This window comes from Lipotes vexillifer, unplaced genomic scaffold (assembly GCF_000442215.2).
Source record: "Lipotes vexillifer unplaced genomic scaffold, Lipotes_vexillifer_v1.1 scaffold1161, whole genome shotgun sequence".
Lineage (NCBI taxonomy): Eukaryota > Metazoa > Chordata > Mammalia > Artiodactyla > Lipotidae > Lipotes > Lipotes vexillifer.
Window position 1 is genome coordinate 1,171,565 of NW_006780142.1, and position 25,870 is coordinate 1,197,434.

A 25,870-nucleotide genomic window follows, 5' to 3' on the forward strand; every position below is an offset into this window, starting at 1 on the left:
GGGGGAGTACGGCGGGCTGCCGCCCTGCCACTCGGTGACCCAGGGGACACGTGACGACATGTGTTGGCCTCAGCAGGGCCTCATGCCCTGCACTGACCCTGAAGCCCAGAAAGAAAACAGCTACCATGCCGCTTCTGCTTCGCGCACCTCACGTGAAACATCTCACGCGGCCCACGCTGACCCAGTTGGGGGAGGGGATCTGGGAAAGGTAGTCCAGCTGAGCTAAGGTGATGGACTGCAGACCCACCGCAGCTCCCCGGGTCAAGGCTCAGCCCCGCCCCGACCTCCTCTAAAAGCTTTGTCCAAATAAAACCTCACAGTCAGGATAACGTTTGCAGCATATCGGCTGCTTGTTTTAGCTTAGTGTATTCTGTATTCTCTTCTGAAAACCTCGCTGGCAGTACCACTTTCCCTATTTTGGAGGTGGTGCAGTAGAAGGATTCAAGGAGGGGGTGGAGAAGGAAGGATGGGGAGCGCGTTTCCCATTTTCTACCGGGTTACAGCAGTGGTTCCAAGCACATCTGCGAGGCAGAGTCAGCCGGAGAGCTTGTTGAAGACAGACCCTCCGGCCCCGCCCAGGCCCAATGAAATGGATTCTCCAAATGGGGAGCTCTGGAGCCTGTAACAAGTTTCCCAGGAGGTTCTCAAGCAGCAGCTTGGCTTTAATGAACTCTGCCAAAACCTGTTTCTCGTCAGTCGGATTGAAGCTCTGTGTTTCTTCTCCACACCTCAGTCACCAGTGGATCCCGGGGCCGCTCAGATGACGCTGGTGGACGTCAGTTATCGTCATGGTGTCCCTGGCAGTGCTGCCTGGTGTCCGAATCATCTCTAGCAGGTGCTCGTGCGTCACTTCAGATGAAGCCACAGAATCAGGAGGAGGAAGGATGTGAAGCAATCCGAGAGCAAAGTGAGACCAGCCAGCAGAATTACAAAGTTCAGGGAGGAGTCGGCAGCCCCTTAATGGCTTTGAATGTGGAGGGCACGGGGATGTGACAAAGGAGGTGTGTGGGGATCTAAAAATGAGATCTGAATGGTGGCGGATGTTAACTAGACTTACTGTGGTGATGATTGCACAATATACAAATAGATCACTGTGTCGTACACCTGAAACTAATACAAGGTTATACGTCAGTTGTACCTCAATTTAAAAAATGAGATCTGAGAAGATAGGAAAGCTTGAGTTCCCATTTTCGTAGTATTTATAACATCCAAAAGTTTTTCATCAGCTCTGTCTTGAAGGAATTAAAAGTGAAAAAAAAAACCAAAAGAGGGCTTCCCGGGTGGCGCGGTGGTTGAGAGTCCGTCTGCCGATGCAGGGCACATGGGTTTGTGCCGTGGAGCGGCTGGGCCCGTGAGCCGTGGCCACGGAGCCTGCGTGTCCGGAGCCTGTGCTCTGCAACAGGAGAGGCCACAACAGTGAGAGGCCCGCGTACTGCAAAAAAAAAAAAAAAAAGACAGACTGTGGCAGTGGTTACTGTGGAAAGGACCCGATCCTTTGTGTTGCCAGCCAGGAGACATAGGGCTGGCAGGTGGCTCCCACGCCCCTGTCCTAGAATGTGGTTGGTCCCTGTGCCTCCAGCACGTGATCAGGCGGCCAGGAAGGGCTCTACATGCCCGCGGCTCTACCAGCTTCGGCCTTCAGAGGCGGCTTCACTGACTCCCCTGCTCCCTTCCCAACAGCTGACAGAAGAAAGGCTGGCAGCAGCCCTGGACCCCGCATCCCTCCCCAGGTTCCTCTGTGTCCAGATGGCACAGCGGCCAGTGTGGCCGGCGTGGCTTGGGTGATGGTGAATGGGAGCCACTGTTTGTTTCCACTGAGAAAGTTCTGACCCGCTTCCGGAGCCATCGCCATGGAAACAGACTGAAGAGGTCATTGAAAGGAGCCTCTTTTCCTCCTGTCTCCCCACTCCCTTTCCCCATCCTGAGGCTCTGGCGCATAGGGGCCAGCTCTTTGCAGCCTGGCTTTCCCTGCTGGTCCATGCAAATTTGATAAGAATACCAAAGGGCGGTTTTTCTTACTGTGCCAGCCTCTGCTGGGATAAATTACCCCATATGCACCCTGTACCAGGCAGAGTGGTACAGGGGCCATTGCCACACCCGTTCCTGAGCTGGGGCCTGTGTCACGCATACTGATAACCAAACGGCCTTCCAGAGGAGCAGGCAGGTGCTTCCCTGTTGATCCAGCCAGCCTCAAATCTCAGCCACATTTCCTTACAGAAAAGCCTTTCTTGGACCACTTATTTATTACACATATGCAGTAAATTTTAAAGGGGAAGTAACTAGAAGGAAGGAATAATTGTGCTCTATTTACAGAATAAATAGCAGTCATTAAAAATGTAAACAAAACTACTTACAGGTTTTTTTGTTCTCATTTTATAAAAACTAGCTTTTGTGGTGAAAATAATGTGATAAAATCCTGTTTTATTTTGGTTTTGACAGTAATTTAGTAATTCTGAAGATAATAAGAACCTAAATAAAATGTAAAATTTGGGACTTCCCTGCTGGCATAGTGGTTAAGAATCCGCCTGCCAATGCAGGGGACACGGGTTCGAGCCCTGGTCCAGGAAGATCCCACATGCCGCAGAGCAACTAAGCCCGTGCGCCACAACTACTGAGCCTGTGCTCTAGAGCCTGTGAGCCACAACTACGGAAGCCCGTGTGCCACAACCACTGAAGCCTGCTAGAGCCCTTGCTCCGCAGCAAGAGAAGCCACCGCAATGAGAAGCCCGCTCACCTCAACGAAGAGTGGCCCCTGCCCGCCACAATTAGAGAAAAGCCTGCGCGCAGCAATGAAGACCCAACGCAGCCAAAAAAAAAAAAAAAAAAAAAAATAAAGTTCGCATCGAGGCCGTTAAAGGAAGGCATTGGTTTTTACTGTTTACACCAAAACGAGAATGAACAGAAGTTCAAGGACTTTTTTTTTTTTTTTTTTTTTTTTTTTTTTTTTAACGCTTTAATTTGTATGCCTGTTGAGGAAACATCGAAAGTCAGAGCTTGACCTGGGGCTGCAGCCTCCTGCGGCCAAGTCACAAACTTAAATTGCACTGTCAGTGCCAGTAAATGCACATCGTTTTGGCTTCGGGCTCACAGTATCGTTAATCTGGTTTTTAGTGGGAAGGACATTGGATTGGACGTCAGAAGAGCGGAGTTTAAGCCCCAGCTCCATGACTTAGGGACAAGTCACTTTCATGAGTATTCCAGGCCTCAGTCTCTCCATCTATGTAATGGGGCTAGTTCTTTTCAGGGTCTCTGTGAGCCTGAAATCTGATGCGATATATATGAATGTGCTTGATAAACCCAGAACAATGCTTTATAGAAGTTTGTCATTTTTACTTCTTAACAACCAAATCTGCAGTGTTGAGGCACGGCGGGGGGCGTATATTTTTTCATATAGCAAGGAGTCTGGAGGTAGGTATTCCAAGGAATTATTTCCTCTACTCCCGTACCCTTAGTATGTGACTTTCTTCCTTATAATAAAATGACAGCTGCTGGGGCATTCTGCCCATGTTTCAGGCAGGACCAAGGGAGAGGGCAAAGGGCAAAAGATGTGTGAAGATGGAGTCGTTTCTTCTCACTGTGAAAACACTTGCTTTCCCAGAAACACCCTGCTGTAAAGTTCCAGTTACGTCTTCTCGGGCAACCCAGACACCTGGCCTCCACATGCTGCGAGGGAGTGTGGGTGGGTGAGTAATTTAACAGGGCACACTGCCACCCAAGCAAAATCAACGTTCTCCCAGTAAGAATGAAGACGAGAATGGATATTGAAATGGAAGTCAACTGGCCTTGCCAGTGATGAGCACTCACTCAACCGTTCGAATCTCGCAGTGCGTCAGTATAATCTACCGAATTATCTTGTATGCTCCTGAAGGTATGGACCGTGCTGTGTGCATCTCCTTCATCCAGCTGCGCAGGGCTTCATTATCTGTACCAAACATGAAACACTGAGCAAGAAATCATCCTTGGTTGTTTTTATAAGAGACTGATAAGTTATTGATGCCTTTTTATATGAAGTTTCATAAAAAGATAATATTACATACCCTCCACTGTGTCACGTGGATATTCTGAAGATAAGTTACTAAATCTGAAGGACTTGGGGAGGCATTTATAACTTCTCGGAGCTGAGATAGATGCCGGTACTTTCCACAGTGCCATGAGCATCACAGCTGGCATCCACAGCCAGGTTTTAGACAGGTTAGACCCAGCAGGCCACAGATGAAGAATATGGCCCAGATGGAAAAGAGAAGATGCACTGAGAGGCTTTGGAAACCTTGGAGGATGACCACCTGGGATCCCAGGTTGGACTGTCCCTGCCCCCAGCACCCATCTGTGGGCATGTTGAGCTCTGCACTTCTGCACTTTGTATAGTCCGGGAGTGAAGTTGTGGCAGTGACACAACTAGGCCATGGGCCTCCATTGTGGAGAGATGGCTTTTGGCTGCTTTTAAGACAAGAAACGCAAACTTCTGACAGTGTCCTGCATCATTAACTTTCGGCACAAATTACCAGTTGGTGAATGAAAGGACACACATCTCTTTCAATGCACCTTTGTGAAGGATTTGCAGGCTCAACAGGGGTGGAGCCCTGCTCTTGGCCTGGAGAGCTCGTTGGTCACCTCCGAGGTGCCAGAGAGCCAACCCCTTCCATGTTGAGAAACTCAGTGCGTTCTAGAGAAGGACTACGAGAGACTTGACCCCACAAGGAGAGCTGGGTGAGAGCAGAGGCCGGCAGTCGTGATCGCTGGCTTCTTGGTGGTGGTGCTTATCACGTGCAGGCATGTTCTGAACACCATGCAAGTCACAGTTCACTGAAACCTCTAGAAAACCCATATGATCAGTAATAATATGGTCCCCATCTTGCATAGGCTGAAACTGGGATTCAGTGGGACTAAGTGGCTGGTCCAGAGTTGCTAGTTAGTAAATGGTAGAGCTGTCTTTGAACACTGACAACTGGACTCCAGAACCCACCTTGTGAGCCGTTGTGCTGGGCTGCTTCCTGGGTCGTGGCCTCAGAGAAACACTAGAGATAATGTCATTCATGTCTAGATGCCAGTGAGCTGCCCATGCATCTCCACGTTGACATCATGTCCAATCATTCGTTATTTTTTTTCATTTTATGAAAAACATGGACTGCTTTTGTAAAGTGCAGTCTAACTATGTGAGGGCAGTTAGTGTAAAAAAAAAAAAAAAAAAAAAAGCATGCTTTGCAGCAGAAGAGATCTTGTTTAAATACCTAGAACTTCCACATCCCTAATATAATTAGCAGAGGATTGAGGGATAACAAAAATGATTGTTGTTAGAAGGCAAGCTGCACACCCAGGTTGGCTGTGTCTTTCTATTTTTCTGGATAAGATGCTCCTCTTGAGACATCTTGTATGGAAGGAATCGGCTCACCTAAAGTGATTCTGATGGCAGGTTTTTCGGGTTTTTTTTTGTTTTTTTGTGGGTTTTTTTTTGCGGTACGCGGGCCTCTCACTGTTGTGGCCCCTCCCGTTGCAGAGCACAGGCTCCGGATGCGCAGGCTCAGCGGCCGTGGCTCACGGGCCCAGCCGCTCCGCGGCATGTGGGATCTTCCCGGACCGGGGCACGAACCCGTGTCCCCTGCATCAGCAGGCGGACTCTCAACCACTGCGCCACCGGGGAAGCCCCTGATGGCAGTTTTAAAGCCAAAGATATTATAAAGCAGAGGGTAGAATAAGAAAAATTTGAAAAGGCCAAAACTCATGGCTAGAAATTTCAAACTTTTCAAATGTTCTTTTAGCACTTTCCAAGTGTGAGAATTTGATTTGTGTGGTAAGAGACCCTCTTGAAATTGGAATTAAAGATTGGGGGTTCTTCTCTTTTGGGGTGGGTGGGGACCGTACCACGCAGTTTGTGGGATCTTAGTTCCCCAACCAGGGATCGAACCTGCATCCCCTGCAGTGGAAGCGAGGCGTCCTAACCTCTGGATTGCCAGGGAATTCCCTGGTATTCTTGCTTTCGGACAATATCCACACTTAAACCTGGAAACCCTGCCATTTCTTTTGGAGAGTTAATATTACATGATTGATGGGCCCCAGTTATTTCCCATGATATGTATCCATATGGAAATCTACTCAACATAAATGAAGAATTATTTAGTGTGCACTGTGTTGAACGTAGTCGGCTAAATTGGTACAGTTCTTACTGCTTAAGGAAGACGGTAGGATATAAGCAAACATTAATTATACTATGCTGAAAAAATGGATAAAGTGTGTTGGCATCTTGTTCAGTTGTTGATTTCCTTTTATTTTTCGGAAAATATGAAATTAAAAAAAATTTTTATTGGAGTATAGTTGATTTACAATGCTGTGTTAGATGGTTTTTGTTTCTCTCTTTTTTTTTTAATTCTGAGAAAAACATGAATTGCTTGTATGAAGTGAGATTGAGAAGAGGAAGAGAAATCACTACATCCGTCCAAATTTTTCGAGGCAAGTTAATGTAAGAAAAATAAGAAAGAGGAACCTTGGGGATTCAGATACTGCTGGAGTCTAGAAGAGGGGCTGAGTCGCGGCAGCGCTCAGTGGGATGAGGGTGGTGTAATCCTGCCCAAAGACCAAGCATATTCATGTGTTTGAGGCAGCTCTGAGGAGTAGTTACAAGAGGTCACATTTACTGGGACCTCACCAAGTGCCAGGCACTGCCCTAAGCCCTTTATATTCACTGTCTCCTATAATTCTCCTAACAACCCACCAAGGGAGGTACAGTTTTTACACCACAGTTTTACTTCACATAAAAAAGGAAAATACGGCTTAGGTTTGCGGCAGCGCTGTCACGGGTGTGCCTGACTTCTGAGCGTGTGAGCACTGAGCCTGTGCAGTGTCCGCCACGGCCTTGGATTTGGTGTTTGCCTTGATCACTTAGGAAGGTGACCTTGCAACAAAAAGCCAGAAAATACAGGCCAGGAATAGGCTGTGAAATGAAAGAAAAAGCCCGTATGGAGACTGTGTTCACCAGGGTGACAGCATGTCACCAGCGTTGTCATCGGTACTGAATATTCAGGGAGTTCTAACAATAAGCCAGCCGCTTGGCAAGAGTTACCTTCCATCCCAGCCAGTAAATTGGCAAGCTAATTTCCATTGTGTGTATGAAATATAATGGTTATTGGCTGGGAAGGGCCCCATCAAGGGTAAAGCAAGAGATTACGGAGGGCACGGAATTTAAGGAGGCACTCGCTCCCTGCAACCCCCCAACCCCAAGAGTGAGTGCCCAGCACTGGGGACCCTCCATGTCGGATGCCTTATCCCAGCCCTTACCCCGTGGCTGGGGAAAGGGTGACCCTTAAATTTTCATGGCAGACAGTGGATAGTGTGAGCTCAATTTTGTTTCATGTTTATGCCTATTAAATAGAGAAGAAATGCTCCTATATGAAAAATATCTTTGCTACTCAAAGGATAATAAGAAATGTCAAGGAATTACCTATTTTACACAAAATGATTTGTCACTAAATATGAAAAATATAAATGTGAGTAGTTTGTTATATTTAGGTAAGGTATAAAGCAAAAGAAGGGAATTCCCTGGCAGTCCAGTGGTTAGGACTTGGTGCTTTCACTGCTGGGGACCAGGTTCGATTCCCTGGTCAGGGAAGTAAGATCTCACAAACCACGTGGTACGGCCAAAACGAGAAAAAAAAGAATAAAGCAAAAGAGAATATTAACTACTAAAAAGGCCCTCAACCCATTTACCACCTTCTCCCTCCCCCGTGCACGTATAATTCAATAACACAGATGCCTCAGTCCTTTTTCTGCATCTTGAGGAAGATTGCTGCTGGCTTTGGGGACTGCCTTGGCAGGCCAGGGGATGATGCAGGCAAAGACCCAGACACAGCAAAAGCTCTGATTCAAAATCCAGCAGGAAATAAACTAATAATGTATATTAGTGTATTTCCGGAGACTCAAGATAAAGGAACCTTTAAAACCTCTTAAGTGTACATTTTCCGGTAACATGTAACACATGGTCCTTTCTTAGAAATGAGGTTAGAACAGTTTTTCTTTTGTTTTTTGTTTGGTTATAATGAAGTTTCTGGACAGTCCATCAGAACAAAAACACAAAGTCTATTTTAGGAATTCCTTTATGCGTGGGCGTTTGTTATACCTTTCTGGTGTGCCAGCCTAAGTATGTAACAACGAGATAGAGCTGTCTCTGCCTGGAGGTACCTTAGGCTATTTATCTTTAAATAGACAAGAAGAAAAATGGATTTGAGCCAGATGATGTGGCTTCCTTTCCTTCGAAAGGAAGGAAGCAGACAAGAGGACCATGCAGTAGTAACACAGCCGAATCCTGAAAAGTGTTTTTGAAATACTTAGTTCTTATAAACCCGTAGGCTGTGTTCACATTTGGGGTTGAAAACATGCTCTCTCCTCACAAATCCTTCTGAGTGTCATTCCAGGAACTTACCCAAGAACCAGGCTAGTGTATCATGTGATGTGATTTTCTTTCATGTAAATGAGAAGCAGTATGTTCAGTGAAGCGGGTGAAACTTTGGACTCAGACACACAGTTAAGTCTCTGACCACCTCTGTGTCCTTAGGCAAGGTGGACTCCTATATACAAACGTGAAGAATTTCGTTTTGACCTTTGTTAGTTTCCTCTTTCACTCTGGTCTTATGTGGATCTCTGCTGTGAAGCAATAGATTCAATGGAAAAATAGAGCAACCTAGAATTTACCCTGTATGGCGTCTGAGGCAGCAATATCATCTGTGTTAAATTGATGTTAGTATTATTCTAGTCAGAAAGGTAAAAGTGTACTTCCCTGGTTTTCCTTCTCTCCCCTGGCCCCTCCCCAGAAGTCCCATTGCCTGCTTCCCCTTCTTTTCCTGACCCATAAAAATTGGATTGCCCTTGAGGTCAGTCTCGGCTTCTGTTCAGTTTCAGTTGGTCTCCTGGCTTTAAATATCCAAGTGACTTCTAAATTCTTAACTCCAGTCCTCAATGCGTCCCCTGAACTTAGATTCACATATCCAACTATCGCTAATATCTCTGCAGGGATGTTCAACAAACACCTCAAACTGAACGTGGCCAAAGTAGACCTCTTACTTCCTCCTTCCTTCCCCTACCAGTCTTCCCCAGTGGAGGGAGTGGATGTCATGCCAGCTTATCATTGAGGTATCTGCTCACCTGTCACCTTTTCAGAGAGGCCTTCTCTGTCCATCCTTTCTAGAATTCTCCCTACTTCTTGATCTGCACCCCCCCATCCTGGCTCCAAGGGAACAGGGATCTCACCCAACTTTTATTTACTGGTATGATCTCAGTGCCGCAGGGATGCCAGACTCAGAATGAGAGCTTGATAAATATTTATTGAATGAAAGAAGCAATGAATAAATGAATGAGTGAAAATGAAGGAAGGAAGCAATTTAACAAAGAATTTGCTAAAGACTGGAGTGTAGGATGAAAAGAATTGGTTCAGTTCTGGGGATGCTGTCCCTTAAATTGATTTTTTGATCTAATTCATGTATTCCTTATAATTTTCTGAAATGAATTTGACCTTCAGGGAGGACTAGAGTAGTTTTAGGGGTCTTGAGGAAAGTTTACACTTATGCAGTTTTGAGGTCTAATAGTAGTATTGATGAAGAGGTACTAAGATTGAGTTCAGAGACTCTAAATGCAAAACTATTAAATGCTTTAATAGATTCTCAAAGTGCAACTGAGTATTAATTATTGCTTCCCAGTCGTTGAAATCTGCATGGAAATCCCCATCCTTTTTACCCTGTTGACAGTGAAAGTGATGGCTAGAAATAGGCTGCCATTTTCATCTGCAGTATCTGGCTGGAAGGATGTATTACGAGGAGGCCTCTTTGTTTTGTTTTGTTTTTATAAATTTATTTATTTGACTTATTTATTTTTGGCTGCATTGGGTCTTCAGTGCTGCGCGTGGGCTTTCTTTAGTTGCGGCGAACGGGGCTACTCTTCGTTATGGTGCGTGGCCTTGAGACGTGCAGGCTTCAGTAGTTGTGGCTCACAGGCTCTAGAGCACATGCTCAGCAGTTGTGGCGCACGGGCTTAGTGGCTCTGCAGCATGTGGGATCTTCCCGGACCAGGGCTTGAACCCAAGTCCCATGCACTGGCAGGCGGATTCTCAACCACTGCACCATGAGGGAAGCCTGAGGAGGCCTCTTTAGAACTGACTTCTGAGCATTAATTTCTCCCACCAGGAGATCAGTAAATGACCCCTTCCACCTGCTGCCATCCGAATTTGGAATTTGGTGACACCATTGATTTTTGTTCCTGCTGGATGAATTTTATAATCAGTCTCCAGGAGAAAGGAGATGGCATTTTGCATTGTTGCTCTGCCAGCTTCTGTTGGCAGGGAAAATTCACTGCCTCCAAATTAAACTTGATATGGCATCATTTTACCCCCTTTGTAAATTGATGAGTTGGGCCTCGTGCTTATGAAACATTGGCTTGCTATCTTTGACCAGTATCTAGATTGTGAACTGGTGAAATTTTAAATACAAAATCCCCACTGGCTACCATAAGCAAGTTGAATAAAGAAGCTACAGTGCCATCTGCTGGCATTCTGGGGGAAATGCAAATGATGACTAGAAGCACCTCTTACATAACAAATAGATTAAAAAATGCAAACCCAAGGGTAAATATTCAAAACACATGATAATTTGAAGAAGGTAGATAAAAATAACGAAAAAGTTGTAAGCCAGATTTTTATAGAGGAAAATACAATTATATTTTGTGATAACTATGTAATAGTGAGAACATAACTTTTCTGTAGTATGAATTTTGGAGTGTTTTTACAGTATTAGGTATTCCCATTGGGCGGAACGAGTGAAAAATGGGTTGAAAACTTAGAAATGAGCCTTTGGATTTTTGAAGAATCATACTGAGACAGGCAATTTTATATACACTTCATGCAGATAGGGAGAGTCAGGTGTACTTCGGAAAGACAACCTGTCTAGCGATCCCTCAGTACAGCTCCTTGCTGGTCTGTAACCAGTCAGGGAAACGTGCACCACTTCTGTAATTTCTGGAGACCATGGTTTTCTGTAAAATTGGGATTGGATTAAACGATGGGCAGAATTCCTTACAACTCGATGAAGTGTATTATTCTAAATCAGCAAAGGACTGAAGAAAAGTACTATTTCTTTAGACCATTTTCCCTTGAAAATATTTCTTTTAGAAAAAGTGAAAGACATATACATATTTTTGGTTCATTACACAGGTAAGTAGTTTATCAAGAGCTAGGGATAGTTGATATAGTTGGTTGTAAGCAAGTAGGTCCTTAGTGTGAGTATAAAAGTAAACGTGCCACTTCCTTTGCCATCAGAGGGCATCTGCAGAAAGCTTGATGGCGGTGCTGATAGATCATGGCCAGTTGAACTAGGGTGGGCTGAGGCGTATTACCATGACTTTGATCTACAAATGCAACAGAGTAAAATTTAAAAAACAAAATTTAAGTATTCAAGCCTTAGCATAAATATTATTTTCGAAGGATTTCCTGCCTTAATCCCCAGTCAACTAGCCCACTCTACTCAGCTGTCTGCTGGTATTTGCCTTGCTCCTGCTTCTGTGGCCTTGAACACCTTCCTGGTTTGTGTTTCTGTTCCTTATCTTTTTTTTTTTTTTTTTTTGTTTTTTTTTTTTTTTAATACGGTACGCGGGCCTCTCCCCGCTGTGGCCTCTCCCGTTGCGGAGCACAGGCTCCGGACGCGCAGGCTCAGCGGCCGTGGCTCACGGGCCCAGCCGCTCCGCCGCCTGTGGGATCTTCCCGGACCGGGGCACGAACCCGTGTCCCCTGCATCGGCAGGCGGACTCTCAACCACTGCGCCACCAGGGAAGCCCTGCTCTTCCCCTTTTGAGAGACCCAATTTTAACTTTCTTTGGTTTCCCTGCCTTCTTCCTTTAAGTTGCTATCTATGTATATTCTGGAGAAAGGCTTGATCGCCTGCGTTTGGGGCTGGGTTCACTTTTCAGGTTATTTGAGTTCATCTGTATCCACAGTCACACACCATTAGCTAGGGTCGGGAAGGGTGTGGCTCAAATCCGATGCCCAGACATGTGTTAATGAACTTGGACACATTTTTAGAAATATTGAATTATTTGCCATCCTTAAAAATGTGGAGCTCTTGTAAAAGAAATGCAAACTTCTGGCTTCTCTTTGAAATTGGAAGATCTAGAGAAACACGTACGTAGTGCACTTGCCAGATGGCAGCAAGGGACCAGAGGAGCTGCATCCTAGCTGCCCCCCTACTTGGGGCATCCAATCTCCTGTTGCTTGATGTCCACAAACCCCTGCACCCCCCTTATTTGTCCTCCAGGTGACCACTTTACTCATCTGCCAGGTCTATATTCTTATTTTTATTTACGTTCTCTTTCCCACTTACATGACAGACTTCTCAATGGCAGTAACTTAACATGTAAATAATGATTCACAGAAATGGAAGGCACTTCAGCAATCAGCCAGTGAAGTCCGTTCCCTTCATTTAATATAGGTCTTACCCTGGAGTGAGCCTTTAATTAGTGTTGACAAATGGCACCTAAGCCGGTTTCTAGAGAGGCAGCAGATGGCTGGGGAAGGCCATTGGTAAATATTCTATAGAAATTTCCCTGGCTCTCCTCAGTTGATTGATGCTGGGTACCACTAGTTAGGAGGGTTTTCAGTCCTCACAGGAAGGTGAAGGTCCCTGGTAATCACACTTGTTTTTCTTTTGTAGGAATCCTCTTCATAAGTCACACTCGGAAGACAGCTCTGTAGGTCAGTAGCACTTTTCTTGGTTTAACCATTTTTAACTAATTATTTTCTTTTAATACTTTGCGGAACACATAAGTATGTGAACATACAAAAACCACAAAGAATCCTTCCACCCAGAAATAAACATCGTTAAGATCTTGATGTATAGCTTTCCTCTCTTTTTCTGAATTTGTGTGGGTTTCAAGAAAACATAATATGGATCGTATGCTACAATTGAATATATCCTGAGCATGTTCCTACATGATTGAGTATTTTTTACAGTAAAATTCTGAAGTCTGCATAATATTCTGTCATATTGGATGTGCCATAATTGAATCAACCAGTCTCCTCTTTGCTGGGCATGTAAGTTGTTTGCAGTTTTTTCTCTATCACAGAGAAATGATGCTACCACTAAAAATCCTTGAGCCTATCCCTGATCATGTCCTTAGGATAAATCCTTCTATTTGGAACTTTTGAATGAAAGATTATGCACAATTAAGGTGTTATAAAATCCACTCTTGATTTTGTAACATTTCTTCTGTTTGGGTCTAAGAAAGCCTGGCAAAGTAATCATGATTAGGTGCATAAGTGCTCAAATCAAGCTTTGATTTGGATTTGAATCATGACTACCAACCTTACTAGTTATGACCTGGGGCAAGTCACTTGCCTCCCTAAGCCTCGGTTTTCTCATCCACAAATGGAAGCAAGGATACATCATACCTTCATTGTGAGTGAGTATTAAATGAGATATGCCATTAGATACAAAGTGCCTGGATATGCTAAGTGTGGGATAAATGTTAGCTCTTGCCATTTTTTTCTTAAGCTGCACCTCCATTTCAGAAACACTACAATGCGAGAAGGGGAAAGTATAGCTTACAAGAAATACATTCTATTCCCAGATTGCTTATGAGAAAGATTCAAGTAGTGATAATCCTACTTCACTTTAACTTCATGGCTGATATTTGCTGTTGTGTTTAGCCCAGAGGCAGCAGGCACCTTCCAGATTCTGGGTACAGAGGCAGCCTCAGGCTAGCCGACTCCAGTTTCCTTCTCAGAGTCCTGGGGATTGTCAGACCATGACGAGGGCATCCTGCTTTGACAAATAATGCCCTTAGCCTGGGAGCCCCTTGCGCGGGGTTTCCATGGGTCTGTTTTGTGCCACACTGCCTGGCACCACCCGTCTAGGCTGCGGAAACCAACAGTGCATCACTCCACTGGACCCTGTTTCCAGTGGCCATGGAGCAACCAGACACCGAACGGTGACGAAGCCTCAGCTTGGGTGTGCCCCGTCCACGAGAGCAGATAGGACTGCTGCTTCTTCGGGGTTTTTGGGGGGGTTTTTTTGCGGTACGCAGGCCTGTCACTGCTGTGGCCTCTCCCGTTGCACAGCACAGGCTCCGGACGCGCAGCTCAGCGGCCATGGCTCACGGGCCCAGCCGCTCCGCGGCATGTGGGATCTTCCCGGACCGGGGCACGAACCCGTGTCCCCCGCAGCGGCAGGCGGACTCTCCACCACTGCGCCACCAGGGAAGCCCTTGCCTGCTTTTTTGATGTTTCTTTATTTCTCATCTTAACCCTACTGTACCATTTCTTGCTCTTAGGAAATTTGCATTTCTTTTAAACAACTTTATAGGCATTTCTAAGTCTTTTCACAAACTGAAAGAGAAAAACTGTCTTTTTGTGAAATCAAAGTATTCTTAACAAGCTTTGAGTTGTAAGGAAGAGGCTACTTTTGTTATTAATGAATTTATTGCTTGTGCTTTGTTTTTCTTTTTTTTAAAGGAAAAGGAGATTGGAAGAAGAAAAATAAGTATTTCTGGCAGAACTTCCGAAAGAATCAGAAAGGAATAATGAGACAGACTTCAAAAGGTACTGTAACACAGCTGGCAGACAGTAGGTCCTTTTAGCCCTAAAATGTTAAGAAGCCTGGGCTGCTAATCTAAATGGATGCTGTAAGTTAGAATAAGTCATTGCATGTGCCCATACGCCATGCAGCCTTTCCGACATTCCTATCATTACTTTAAGACTTCATCCCAGTGGGTTGTTTTTTTTTTCTTTTTTTAAATCAAAGAAATCAAAATGGAAAGAGTTCGGAGTCGTCTCTTTTATAGATCTGACAGCAAAGACCAAATCTTTCCTTTTCTCAGTCACATCAACCTCAGCGAGATCTTTACTGGCCAAGATGGACCCTAAAAAGGTCCAGAAAGTCTTAGCATTTGTGAGTTTTGGACCCTCCCCCCTGCCCTGCCACTTGGGGCCTTTGCAATCTTCTGAACTGCAGACGCTTTTCTGTGGCAGGGACAGTTATGGGGTTGTTACCCTTGGAAACTCTGTCTAATGGGCTGACATCATGGGAATTTGCCCGGGCTGCTTTGTGAAGGCAGTCCTACCCTCCTCTTAGCTGTGTCTTTTGTTGTTGTTTATATAGTAAGTAAATATGTCATCCCTTTGAGGCCCAGTTATGTAATTTATGTTTCTCCCGTATTCAGACAGGGAGGGGAAACGAAGCTACTTGCAGATTCCAGTCTGGCTGGATAAGGTTATCATTAGACGAACATTTTTAGTTGCTCACTGCTGACACGACTTATTTTCTTTTACAAAATCGTGGTGTCCTAGCCTGTGCAGAACGCTTCTCCAGTTATTCCTACACACGGAAATGAGAAAAATGGACACAGTGTGTGTCAGTGGCACACCTGGGTTCCTTGGCAGCCATCAGTGGGCTTATTTAAGTTGTCCTGCTGTGAGAGAGTTATTCTTAAGCATTCCCAGTTTTTCCTTTTGAGACACACCCAGCATCACTTACAATTCAAAGTAGACCTTGGATTCTAACAAAGTCTTATTTAGAAAGAAAGAAGAGGCGAAAGAGAGAGAAACGGATGGAGGGAGGAAGCCAACGGTCTACCGGCTCAACGTTCATTTCTTTTTAAACCCAGGCAACTCTCTCCACCACTGGAGGCGAGGCAGATAGTAAAATGCATCAAAGCTGCAGACTCTCTCCCCTCCCCTGGCTCACACCATTACTCTTCCCGCACAAGGGGCTGAGTGGCGAAGGGCACTTGAGTGGTGTTTCTGGGCTGATTGATTACAAAAAGGAAGTGAGATAAGGCAACACAGGGGAACATAAATTCCAAGGTAGGTCCTGAGTGAAATGGGTTCCCACAACTCTGCAGCCAGACTCATTCAGTCCATCCGTCTATACCACGGGCAAATGAAGCTAGAGCCGAGCATCCTGATGGCACTGATTCTAGTAAGGTGTGGATGGGAACGACAGGGTGGAGGAGCGGGGTGGGGGGTGAGAACTCCGGCTGCGCATGACGGCCCACCTTCACTGACACACTCTCCCCACACGCTGATCAAAGGCGCCTACGCTGACGTGGCTCACATACATGAGACATATGGCCATTTTGCTTTTCGATAAAACACCTTCAAAGGATCCTAACTGAGGGATTCTCTTTCCCCCTGCAGTTCTGCCTGCCTTCGGTTTTTTTGTTGTTTGTTTTTTTGCGGTACGCGGGCCTCTCACTGTTGTGGCCTCTCCCGTTGCGGAGCACAGGCTCCGGACGCGCAGGCCCAGCGGCCATGGCCCACGGGCCCAGCCGCTCCGCGGCACGTGGGATCCTCCCGGACCGGGGCACGAACCCACGTCCCCTGCATCGGCAGGCGGACTCCCAACCACTGCGCCAGCAGGGAAGCCCTCTAGCCGGGTCTTTAAATTAGTTCTCTGCCTCACCTGTCACTCCAGACCCCCTGTCAGCCTTCTTCCAAAACTCCTCCACTAGACCCTCCATCACAAAAGCTCTGATCATTTTGAAGGATTTGTTTCCATGGTAACATCCATTTGTTCTTGGAGCTTGTTTCCAAGCGAGATAGACTCACTGGCTTCCTACAGAGCAGCCCATTCCTGGTCCTGTGGCTCCATCAGTAACAGCGCTAGACGGTGCGCCTGAATTAGGTCCTTCTCTAGTCCTAGATGACAAGCCTTCAAGACTGGCGTCCTGTTTTATCTTTTTTATTTTCTTCTTCACCTGTTCCTATGGTTTTTCTTCTCCAGGAGAAGATGTGGGTTATGTTGCAAGCGAGATAACGATGAGTGATGAGGAACGGATTCAGCTGATGATGATGGTCAAGGAAAAGATGATCAGCATTGAAGAAGCACTTGCTAGGGTAAGAGTGCAGGTGTGTGGTTTTCATTTGTGAGCCCCTGACCTCCTGACATTGACACATGTTGGGGGATTGCTACAGACTGAATGCCTCCACCCCAACCCCCTGCCCCCCCCCCCCCAATTCATATATTAAATCCTAATGCCCAAGTCATGTTATTTGGAGGTGAGGCCCTTGGGAAGTGATTAGGTCATGAGGGTGGAGCCCTTATGTATGGGGTGAGTGACCATGTACAAGAGGCCCCAGTGAGCTCCTTTACCCCCCCCCCTCCGCTGCGTGAGGACACATGCTGTCTGTGAACCAGGAAGTGGGTCCTCACCACACACTAAATCTGCTGGCACCTTGATCTTGGACTTCCCGGCCCCCAGAACTGTGAGAAATTTCTGTTGTTTATAAGCCACCCGGCCTATAGTGGTTGGTTATAGCAGCTCAAACAGACTAGAACAGGGACATCAAAGGGTATGGGAATATACTGATAAGATTGATAATGATAAATTACTAAATAACCACCAAAGAAAAAGTAAATGCAACCATTATAAGCATTAGTTCTGTAAGATGCCTTCAACAAACTAAGCTTTGACTAACGTCAAAGCCAAGCTTTATCTGTAAACCTTAAACTTTTGCTTACTTTCATTTCTGAGTAGATATTACAGTTTATTGTGTCATGTTTTTTTGCTCTGAGTTAGATTAAGCACTGAAAGAAGCCTAATTAACCTTTAGGACACTGGAGTAGTGTTTGTGATAGCAAGATAGCAATTCTTAAGAGATCTCCTGCTTTGTTGTTGCCCAACCAACGGGCTGATTAATTCTTGGATTCTGACGTTGAATACTTGGTTCGGGATGGTGTAGACAAGTCATAAATTAGGCAGGTTTAGAACTTTCAGGTCACTAAGGAATCATTGAATGAGTTATGACTTTAACGTTAAGCAGAATCTTGAAGGTCTGAAACCTTGAAACAGTGTCAGACATACTTTAGTTTAGTATACCTGACTCTAAACCTCAATAGTTAAAAAAAAACAAAGTTTAATTTGTTGCTGAGACAATGCTGGAAAAAAAAAGTTCTTGAGGGGAGTGGGAGGTGGGACCTGTAGTAGGAGACCTGAGGGCCAAGGTCTCCACCAGATGCCCATCTGCCAGCTTCTCTCGCTCTGTTGGTTCGGAGGAGCAGAGGTGATCTTGCCTCCAGCGTCTCTGGGGGACTGAAGCAGTGCCCGGTGACCACCTACCCCTGGCCTTCACCCTCAGTCTGGTCTCCCTGCTCCACCATGCCTTCGGCCACCCCGTCTAGCTGCCAGCTAGGGCAAAAAGTCCACCAGCCATCTCTCCAGTGCCATTCCTTGAGCATGTCATAGCAGTTGAAAAAAGTCCAGCAGAATTCCTAGGAAATGCATATGAGAAACACGGACCTGTATTAATTTCACCATGGTAGGCAAGATGTTTACTTAACGTTCTGGCGAGTGATGCTGCTACATTTGCTGTTTTTCATTGTAAATTTGAAGATCTAAACGTAGAAGATGCCTGCAGGCATCTGACACCATCTGTGTTTGGAAAGGGAGTTGCATAGGATGTATCTAACCCAGTTTTCCTGGGGCAGAAGAAAATGTTAAAAGTGTCCTTAACACAGTCAACTTCAGGTAGCGCGTTTCTATAATTGAAAAAGAAACAAAGGAATACTTTCAAAGTTGGGGAGAAAAAAATTTGTTTGATGCTCTTTCTGAGCTGATAATTTTAACAGCTAGCCATTGTTTACATGGAAAGGAAATCAGAAGTCAACTCTATGAAAAGGTGGCACAGCTGTATGCAGGTTGGATGGAGGTTTTAGCCATGGAGTCTGTCTGTTGCCAGGCTGGCTGCCTTTGCCTACTTTTAGGATGGAGCTCATCAAGACATCAATAATCTTTTCTATAAGGCAATCCAGAAACACAGAAAGAAAAAATTGATAACATTCTCCAAACTTTATTAGATTCTGCACACAAAGGTGGGTGTCCTTTGACAGATGATATAAGTAACAGGGAAGCTTGTTGGTCTGCTCTTGGCAGGGCAACATACATCCTTGGCTACTAGTGTCTGGATGGGCTTCCTTTTAGCCAGAGACAGAACACTTCAAGAAAAATGAAGGGAGATTGCTGTATCAAAGAAACATTAGGAGTTAGACCTTCTGTAATGACCATGATAAGAATGGTCCTTCAGGGTATCAGGCATGTGTTTCTCCCGCTGTCAGTCAGAGTCTAAAAAGACCCGTAGGTATTTAAGGCTTTCATGTTACTAAAGAATTATTATAATCTGTTTCAGGTGGCTGTCTAATTCTGTTTTATAAGACGTTCTACAAGAGGCTAAAACGTTTGCATTTTGAGATTTTTATGTGTTTTTACATTCAACGTAGCTAAGGAGGAACTTGGAAAATAATGTTAATTAGCTACTCCACTGCACTTTTTGTATTTGAATTGTCTAAAGTTATGCCCCTTCAACAATTTATTTACATAAACTAGCTAGTAAATATTTGTGGTGTTCAGGGCACTGACTTGCACAGCCCTTGGGGCACATGGAACACAATTCAGAGTTCGTTAGACACTAATGTACTTTGATATATATTTCAAAGATTCAAACTTTTTTTTTTTTTTTTTTTTTACCGTAAGTTCACATGCTGCCATTTAGATACAATTAACGTACTGTGATCATTTTACCATCGTTCAGATGACGTTGCATAGCCTGCTGCTCTTCTTTTACTGTGTGAGAAATTCAGTTCTGAAGACTGTGTGTACAAGATGTTGATGTGGTCCCTGTAAGAAATACTGGGGTTGGTCTTGATTTACCAAGAAGATGTAATATTTTCTTTTTCTTTGACTTGTTAGGAATACAATAACTTCTGTCCTGATTTGTTACACGTCGTATTTTTGCAACATTAATGAATTTAAATGAATTAATTAGAAAGTTTGGGGGAAAAAGAAGACTCATATAGAATGTCTAGACTTTAATCCTGATAGGACAACCAGCATCAGGAGAGAAGTTTGCCTGTGTGTCATTTGGAGCTGAGTGTATCCCCCAGTGCGTCGTTGTATTTGGGAAAATTTTGCCTATGTTCAAATGAATACAGTTTGGTCCACTGTGCTTTGTTTATATGAATTTGATCTCACTGCTGAGTATTTTCCCCCTGTGAAGTGTACAGCTATGATTCACATTCCTGAAAACCCACTTGTCAATACAAAGATGAAAATGAAAAAGCATTTGAAGAGAATGAAGTTTACAAGATAGCTCTGTGTACACAGTGTGTAATTTAAAAAGACAGCAGCTTAACTTATGATTTTTATATTTTATTAACTGAATAGTTCCATCAAATCTAATGGCATTTCAAACATTTTCTAATGGTTTTATGATGGTTACTTACTCTGTATGCTTTAAGGAGTCCAGCACACTGGTTAAAAAAATCATTTAGGGGGATCTAGAGTATTAGCGTATTCTAGACAACACCATTTTCAGGTGCTAATTTTAAGACTGTTCATAGCTCTTGGTGAGTAAGTTCAGGGTATTCAAGTAAGTTCTGCAAGGTATAGAAAGCCCATGAGACACTTGGAAGCTACAGGTTATTAACTTCTCTGGGTAATTTATGTGGTGTATGTGAGATTGGGAGGGTAAGGAATAAAGTCACTTTTAAAGCTCTGCATAAAGGAGAGTACTATTGTTTTGGTATGATGGCACTCAGCCATGATGGAGCTGTGTTGTTGAAAAATATGTCCTTTGACATTTTAACTGGAAGCAGTGTCTAAGGAAATTGAGAGAGATTTATGACCATGATTTAATAATCATGTTCCCTAAAAAATAGTGTATCAATATTGATACTAAACACTTGCTCATGTAATTTGATCTAATTACTAAATATTATGTATTTATCCACCTGATAAATATGTGTTGGGTTCCACAAGGTCATATCTGTGTGGAAGTCCAAAATAAAGTCCTTGTGGGATTTGAAAACAAAAAAACTTGATGTTTGTCACTGACTTGACTGATGTTTTGGCATGGTGAACTTTTCTTAACGCCAGCTGTCTTACATCAGGTTCCCTAGAAGCAGAGCCTGAGATGTGGATTCTTGTGCACATGATTTATTGAAGAAAAGCTTTCAGAAGAAACCTGTAAGTGAGAGAGGGAAGCAGGAGAGGCAGAGGAAGAAGCTGGACAGAGATGTGATTTCAGGAGAAGTCTAGTCTCAGCCTCAGCCTGATCCCACAGGGAGGGGTGGGGAGCTCTGGAAGGTGAATTGCACTGTAGAGTTTGTCCTGCCAGAGAAAAAGAGGCTGAAAGCTGACTGGGGAGGAGGGAACAGCCTTCTAGGCATCTGTGGGAGACAACGCCTGTCAACCACGGATAATTCTCCTGAGAAGGGTATATAGATGTGAGTCCATATCTACAGTAATTGGGAAATCAGAGAACAGTCTTTTAAAGGGAGTCTGGGCATCTGTTATACCAGAGCACAAGATTATGAGCTGAGAACCTATATAAATTATTTCCTCGTAGCAGGTATTGTGCATCAATCATAGGAATGTGGACAGCTAGAGAGGCTCATGGAGAGAGTCCATAGGAGAGCAACAAAGTGATTGAGGGTTTTTTTAAATAGGTCTCTTGGGCTGGAATCGGAAAGAATTTATCTCAGAAAAGAACTTATTCACTGTCTTCAAGTATATGAAGGGTTATTAGACAGTTCATCTTTAGGGTGTACTGCACAGTGTTTTGTTTTCATCTCTACTGAGGAGAGCATAAAAGAAAATGAATGAAAATCGCAGCTGGAGGGGATTTAGATTAAATATAATAGAAATGTTCTTTATAATAAGTGCTCTTAGAAATGGAAACATTTTAGAATCTCTCTCCATAAAGGTCTTTAAGATAGAATAAGCATTAACCTACTACAGATGTTCATTCCTCTAAGAATCATGTCATAGACTTCCAGTGTGAGAAAACTATGAGACCAGGGAAAATAAGATATGAAGGTAGACAGATGGACAGGCAGACCGACACCCACACCCCCACTTTAAAATGTCATTATTTTAAAACTTCCAGAATTAAACTAAAACTCTATAAATTTGCTTTAAAATACACAAGTTTCTCAAATGAACATCATCAGTTGTCTTTGGGAGCAGAGTGGAATACAAAAATGTGATTATGTAAACAATAACCAGGTTTTTTTCATTGTAAAATGCACTTTAAAAAATTGTTAGAGATCCTGGTTTTCTTTTTTTTTTAATTAGGAAATTAAAAAACAAGGTAAATTTGGATCGAGCACAAATCTGAATCTTTATCAGAAGAAGCACACGGGGAATTCCCTGGCGGTCCAGTGGTTAGGACTCCGCGCTCTCACTGCTGAGGGCCCGGGTTCAATCCCTGGTCGGGGAACTAAGATCCCACAAGCTGTGCAGCCAATAAATAAATAAATGATTTTTTTAAAAAAAGAAGCAGCAGCACATGTGCTCTTAGGCACCAACGTCAATGATGGAAATGGACGGATAACAAAAGAAAAATATTAAGTCTGTTTATGATTGACTAGTGAGGAATTTGTTTCGTTTTCCTGAAGATGAAGATTTTATTTAGTGCTTCCTAGAAAGTAGAGCAGAGACCCTGAGAAAACAAATGATAACACCCTTTTTCAGAGGCAGCTATTTCGATCATACAGGAAGGATAATGCACTTCAGAAACCAATATATCTGGAAAGGAAGAGCATTCTAATATGTCACTTAAATGTATTATAGAGATTAGAACAATATTAATCCCCCTAATATACTAGAAAGATTAAAATAATATTAAGCACCTGCATAGCAAAAGTTCAAATACCTGCAGTTGATGTGAACTTTGAGCTCTCTTTTATCTGAAACCACAAGGGTGATAATAATACCATCATAAAAAGTCTGTTGCATGGGTACAGTATACTAAGAGCTTTGCTGCATTATCTTACTTTATTCTGGTAATAGTCCTGTGATATAGTTTATTGTCATCCCGTTTTGCAGGTGAAGGAACTGAGGCACAGAGAGGTTAAGTAATTTGCCCAAGGGCTTCCAGTTATTTGAGAGCCCTTACCTGTTAATCAATACTGTCTGCCTCCCCCTCGTCCATTTCCTGTCACAAGTATGCACAGAAAAGAACTTCATAGTAGAAATAATGGTTTGGAAAGTTGCTTTTTCCTAGAGGACTGGCATTGCCACGTCCACACAGCTCCAGTGGAAAAGGACGGTCCTGGCACCATCTCCTGGGCTGTCAGGTCAGATTGTATCTGCTTTTTGGTGTCTTGATTCATGGAACATGATTTGATCGATGTCTTAACTTCATATCTAAAAACTGTTTTATAACAGAATTTTAATGCTGGGACAACTTATTTGTATTACAGAGTTAAATTTTTACGTATTTTATGAAAACACACCTGGAACTTCTCACATTGGCCATTCTGAAAGATCTTTCATCTAATTCTGCTAGGTTAAGTTTGTTAATTTTCTATAATATTTCGTTTTTGTCCTTCTGTGTTTTTCAAAAAGTAGAAACCTAGTTTTTAAGCCCAAACTTTAAATGTCTCTGAACATATTCTAGATATCTAACTGCTCTTTTCCTCTCATCCATAGGATCCCCGATAAATCCCATAACATTTGTTAGGTGATAACATTGAACTGGTAACATGAGGCAGTCTAGAACAAAACAAGCAAGTGATTTTTAAAAATCAGTTTCAGGCTGCCACCTCTGTTTTACTAAAATGTCCTTAGTCTACACATTTTGTCTTCCACAAAGAGAGGTAATCCAAAGGTCAAACTACAGACAATTTTGTTATCGAACTTATAATTGAACTGAGAAAGGTGTTTTGATGTTGGAAGATGTTGGAGAAGGAAAATCAAGGTTCTTTTTGGAACACAGAACACAAAGAGTCTGTTGTGTCTCTTGGTTTGATTTAGATAAAAACCTGCAGGGGAGGACGTATTTCTCCTTTCATTTGGGTGACCCTTGTCTTTGGCTGGCACTTAGTCACCAACAGTGGTGCAAAGAAGGTGCCCAAAGGATTCATTCTGCTGCTTGGTAGACAGCCTTGGCCATCATTTCCATTTCAATCTTCCACTTTCTCTTGTTGCAGCTCAAGGAGTATGAGGCCCAGCACCGGCAGTCAGCTGCTTTGGACCCTGCTGACTGGCCAGACGGTTCTTACCCACCATTCGATGGCTCATCAAACTGCAATGTAAGTTTGCTGTCTCTTTGAGCATCTTAACCGCTCCTACTAAAAAGGGACAGCCTGCACGATTTCAGCCTTTAGACTTCTTTTTGCAGTCACCAACTCCCACCTGGATCTGGAAAGAGGTGTCTCTTCCGACATGTTATTCTTTCCTTTACCTGGTAGCTGGGACAGCGCTGTTCATGCTGTTTTTTTTTTTTTTTTTTTTAATTGAAGTAAAGTAGACACAACTTAAATTTTACCATTATAAGCATTTTAAGTGTTCAATTCAGTGACATGAAGTACATACACTTTGCTGTACAACCATCTTCACAACCCACTTCCTGAACTGCTCCATCATCTGAAACAGATATTCCATAACCATTAAACAATAACTCTCCATTCTCTCCTCACCTTCCCCAACTCCTGGCAACCACAGTTTGCTTCCTGTCTCTATGAATTTGACTAGTCCAGGTACTTTATATAAGTAAAATCATACAATATTTTTCCTTCTGTGTCTGGTTTATTTCTCTTAGTACCATGTTTTCAGGACTCGTCCACATTACAGCTATTCTAGAACTTCATTCCTTTTTATGGATGAACAATATTCCACTGCACATATATACCACATTTTGTTTAATTATTCATCTGTTGATAGACACTTGGGTGTTTCTCCCTTTTGGCTATTGTGAATATTCCTGTTGTGAACATTGGTATACAAGTGTCTGTTTGAATCCTTGCTGTCAAATCCTTTCCTTATATACGTAAGAGTAGAATTTCTGGATTATACGGTAATTCTATGTTTAACTTTTTGAGGAGCTGCTATACTGATTTCCACAGTGGCTATACCATTTTACATTCCTGACAGCTGCGTGAAAGTTCCAATTTCTCTGCTTCCTCACCGACACTTGTGATTTTCCCATTTTTGATACGTCATCCTAATGGGTATAAAATGATATCATTGTGGTTTAGATTTGATTTCTCTAGTGTCTAATGATGTTTAGCATCTTTTTATGTGCTTGGCCATTTTTATACATTCCTCAGAGAAGTGTTTATTCAAGTTATTTGCCCATTGTTGAATTGGGATTTTTGTTTTGTTGTTGGTTGTTGAGTTGTAGGAGTTCTTTACAGAGTCTGGATATTAATCCTGTATCAGGTACATGACTTGTAAATATTTTCTCCCATTCTATGAGTTGCCTTTTTACTCTCTTGATAGCGTCCTTTGAGGCAGGAAAGTTTTTAATTTTGAAGTCCAATTTACATTCGTTTTTGGTGTCATAACTAAGAAATCATTGCCATATCCATTGTCGTGAAGATTTTCTCCTATATTTTCTTTTAAGAGTTTATAGTTTTAGCTTTTAAGTTTAGGTCTATGACCCATTTTAAGTTAATGTTTGTATATAATATAACATATGGGTCCAACCTCATTCTTTTGTGGGTAGATACCTTGTTTTCCCAGAACCATCTTGTTGAAAAGACTGGCCTTTCCCCCATTGAATGGTCTTAGCACCCTTTTTGAAAATTAATTGACCATATATGTGAGGGTTTATTTCTGGGCTCTCTTATTTTATTTCTTTGGTTTATATGTCTTTCCTTTGCAGGCATCATACTGTTTTGATTAAGATAGCTTTATAGTAAGGTTTGAAATTGGGAGGTGTCAGCCCTCCAACTTGGTTCTTCTTTTTCAGATTGTTTTAGCTATTAAGGTCCCTTGAGATTCCATTTGAATTTTAGGATGAGTTTTTCTATTTCTGTGAAAAGTGCCATGAGATTTTGATAGGGATTTTATTGGACCTGTAGATTGATTTGGGTAGTATTGTCATCTTAACATGAAGTCTTCCGAT

At 43.2% G+C, this 25,870-nt stretch overlaps 1 protein-coding gene and 1 pseudogene across 1 annotated transcript in view; both read left to right on the forward strand.

The window, feature by feature from the left end:
- SASH1 (SAM and SH3 domain containing 1) overlaps positions 1-25,870 on the forward strand; it is a 182,356-nt gene that overhangs the window by 100,490 nt on the left and 55,996 nt on the right. The window contains exons 5-8 of the mRNA XM_007453214.1: positions 12,678-12,718; positions 14,477-14,563; positions 16,746-16,858; positions 23,952-24,053. Coding sequence (XP_007453276.1) covers positions 12,678-12,718; positions 14,477-14,563; positions 16,746-16,858; positions 23,952-24,053 — 343 coding nt within the window. The remainder of the gene's footprint in view (positions 1-12,677; positions 12,719-14,476; positions 14,564-16,745; positions 16,859-23,951; positions 24,054-25,870) is intronic.
- On the forward strand, positions 18,275-18,971 carry LOC103075271 (lanosterol 14-alpha demethylase pseudogene; annotated as a pseudogene).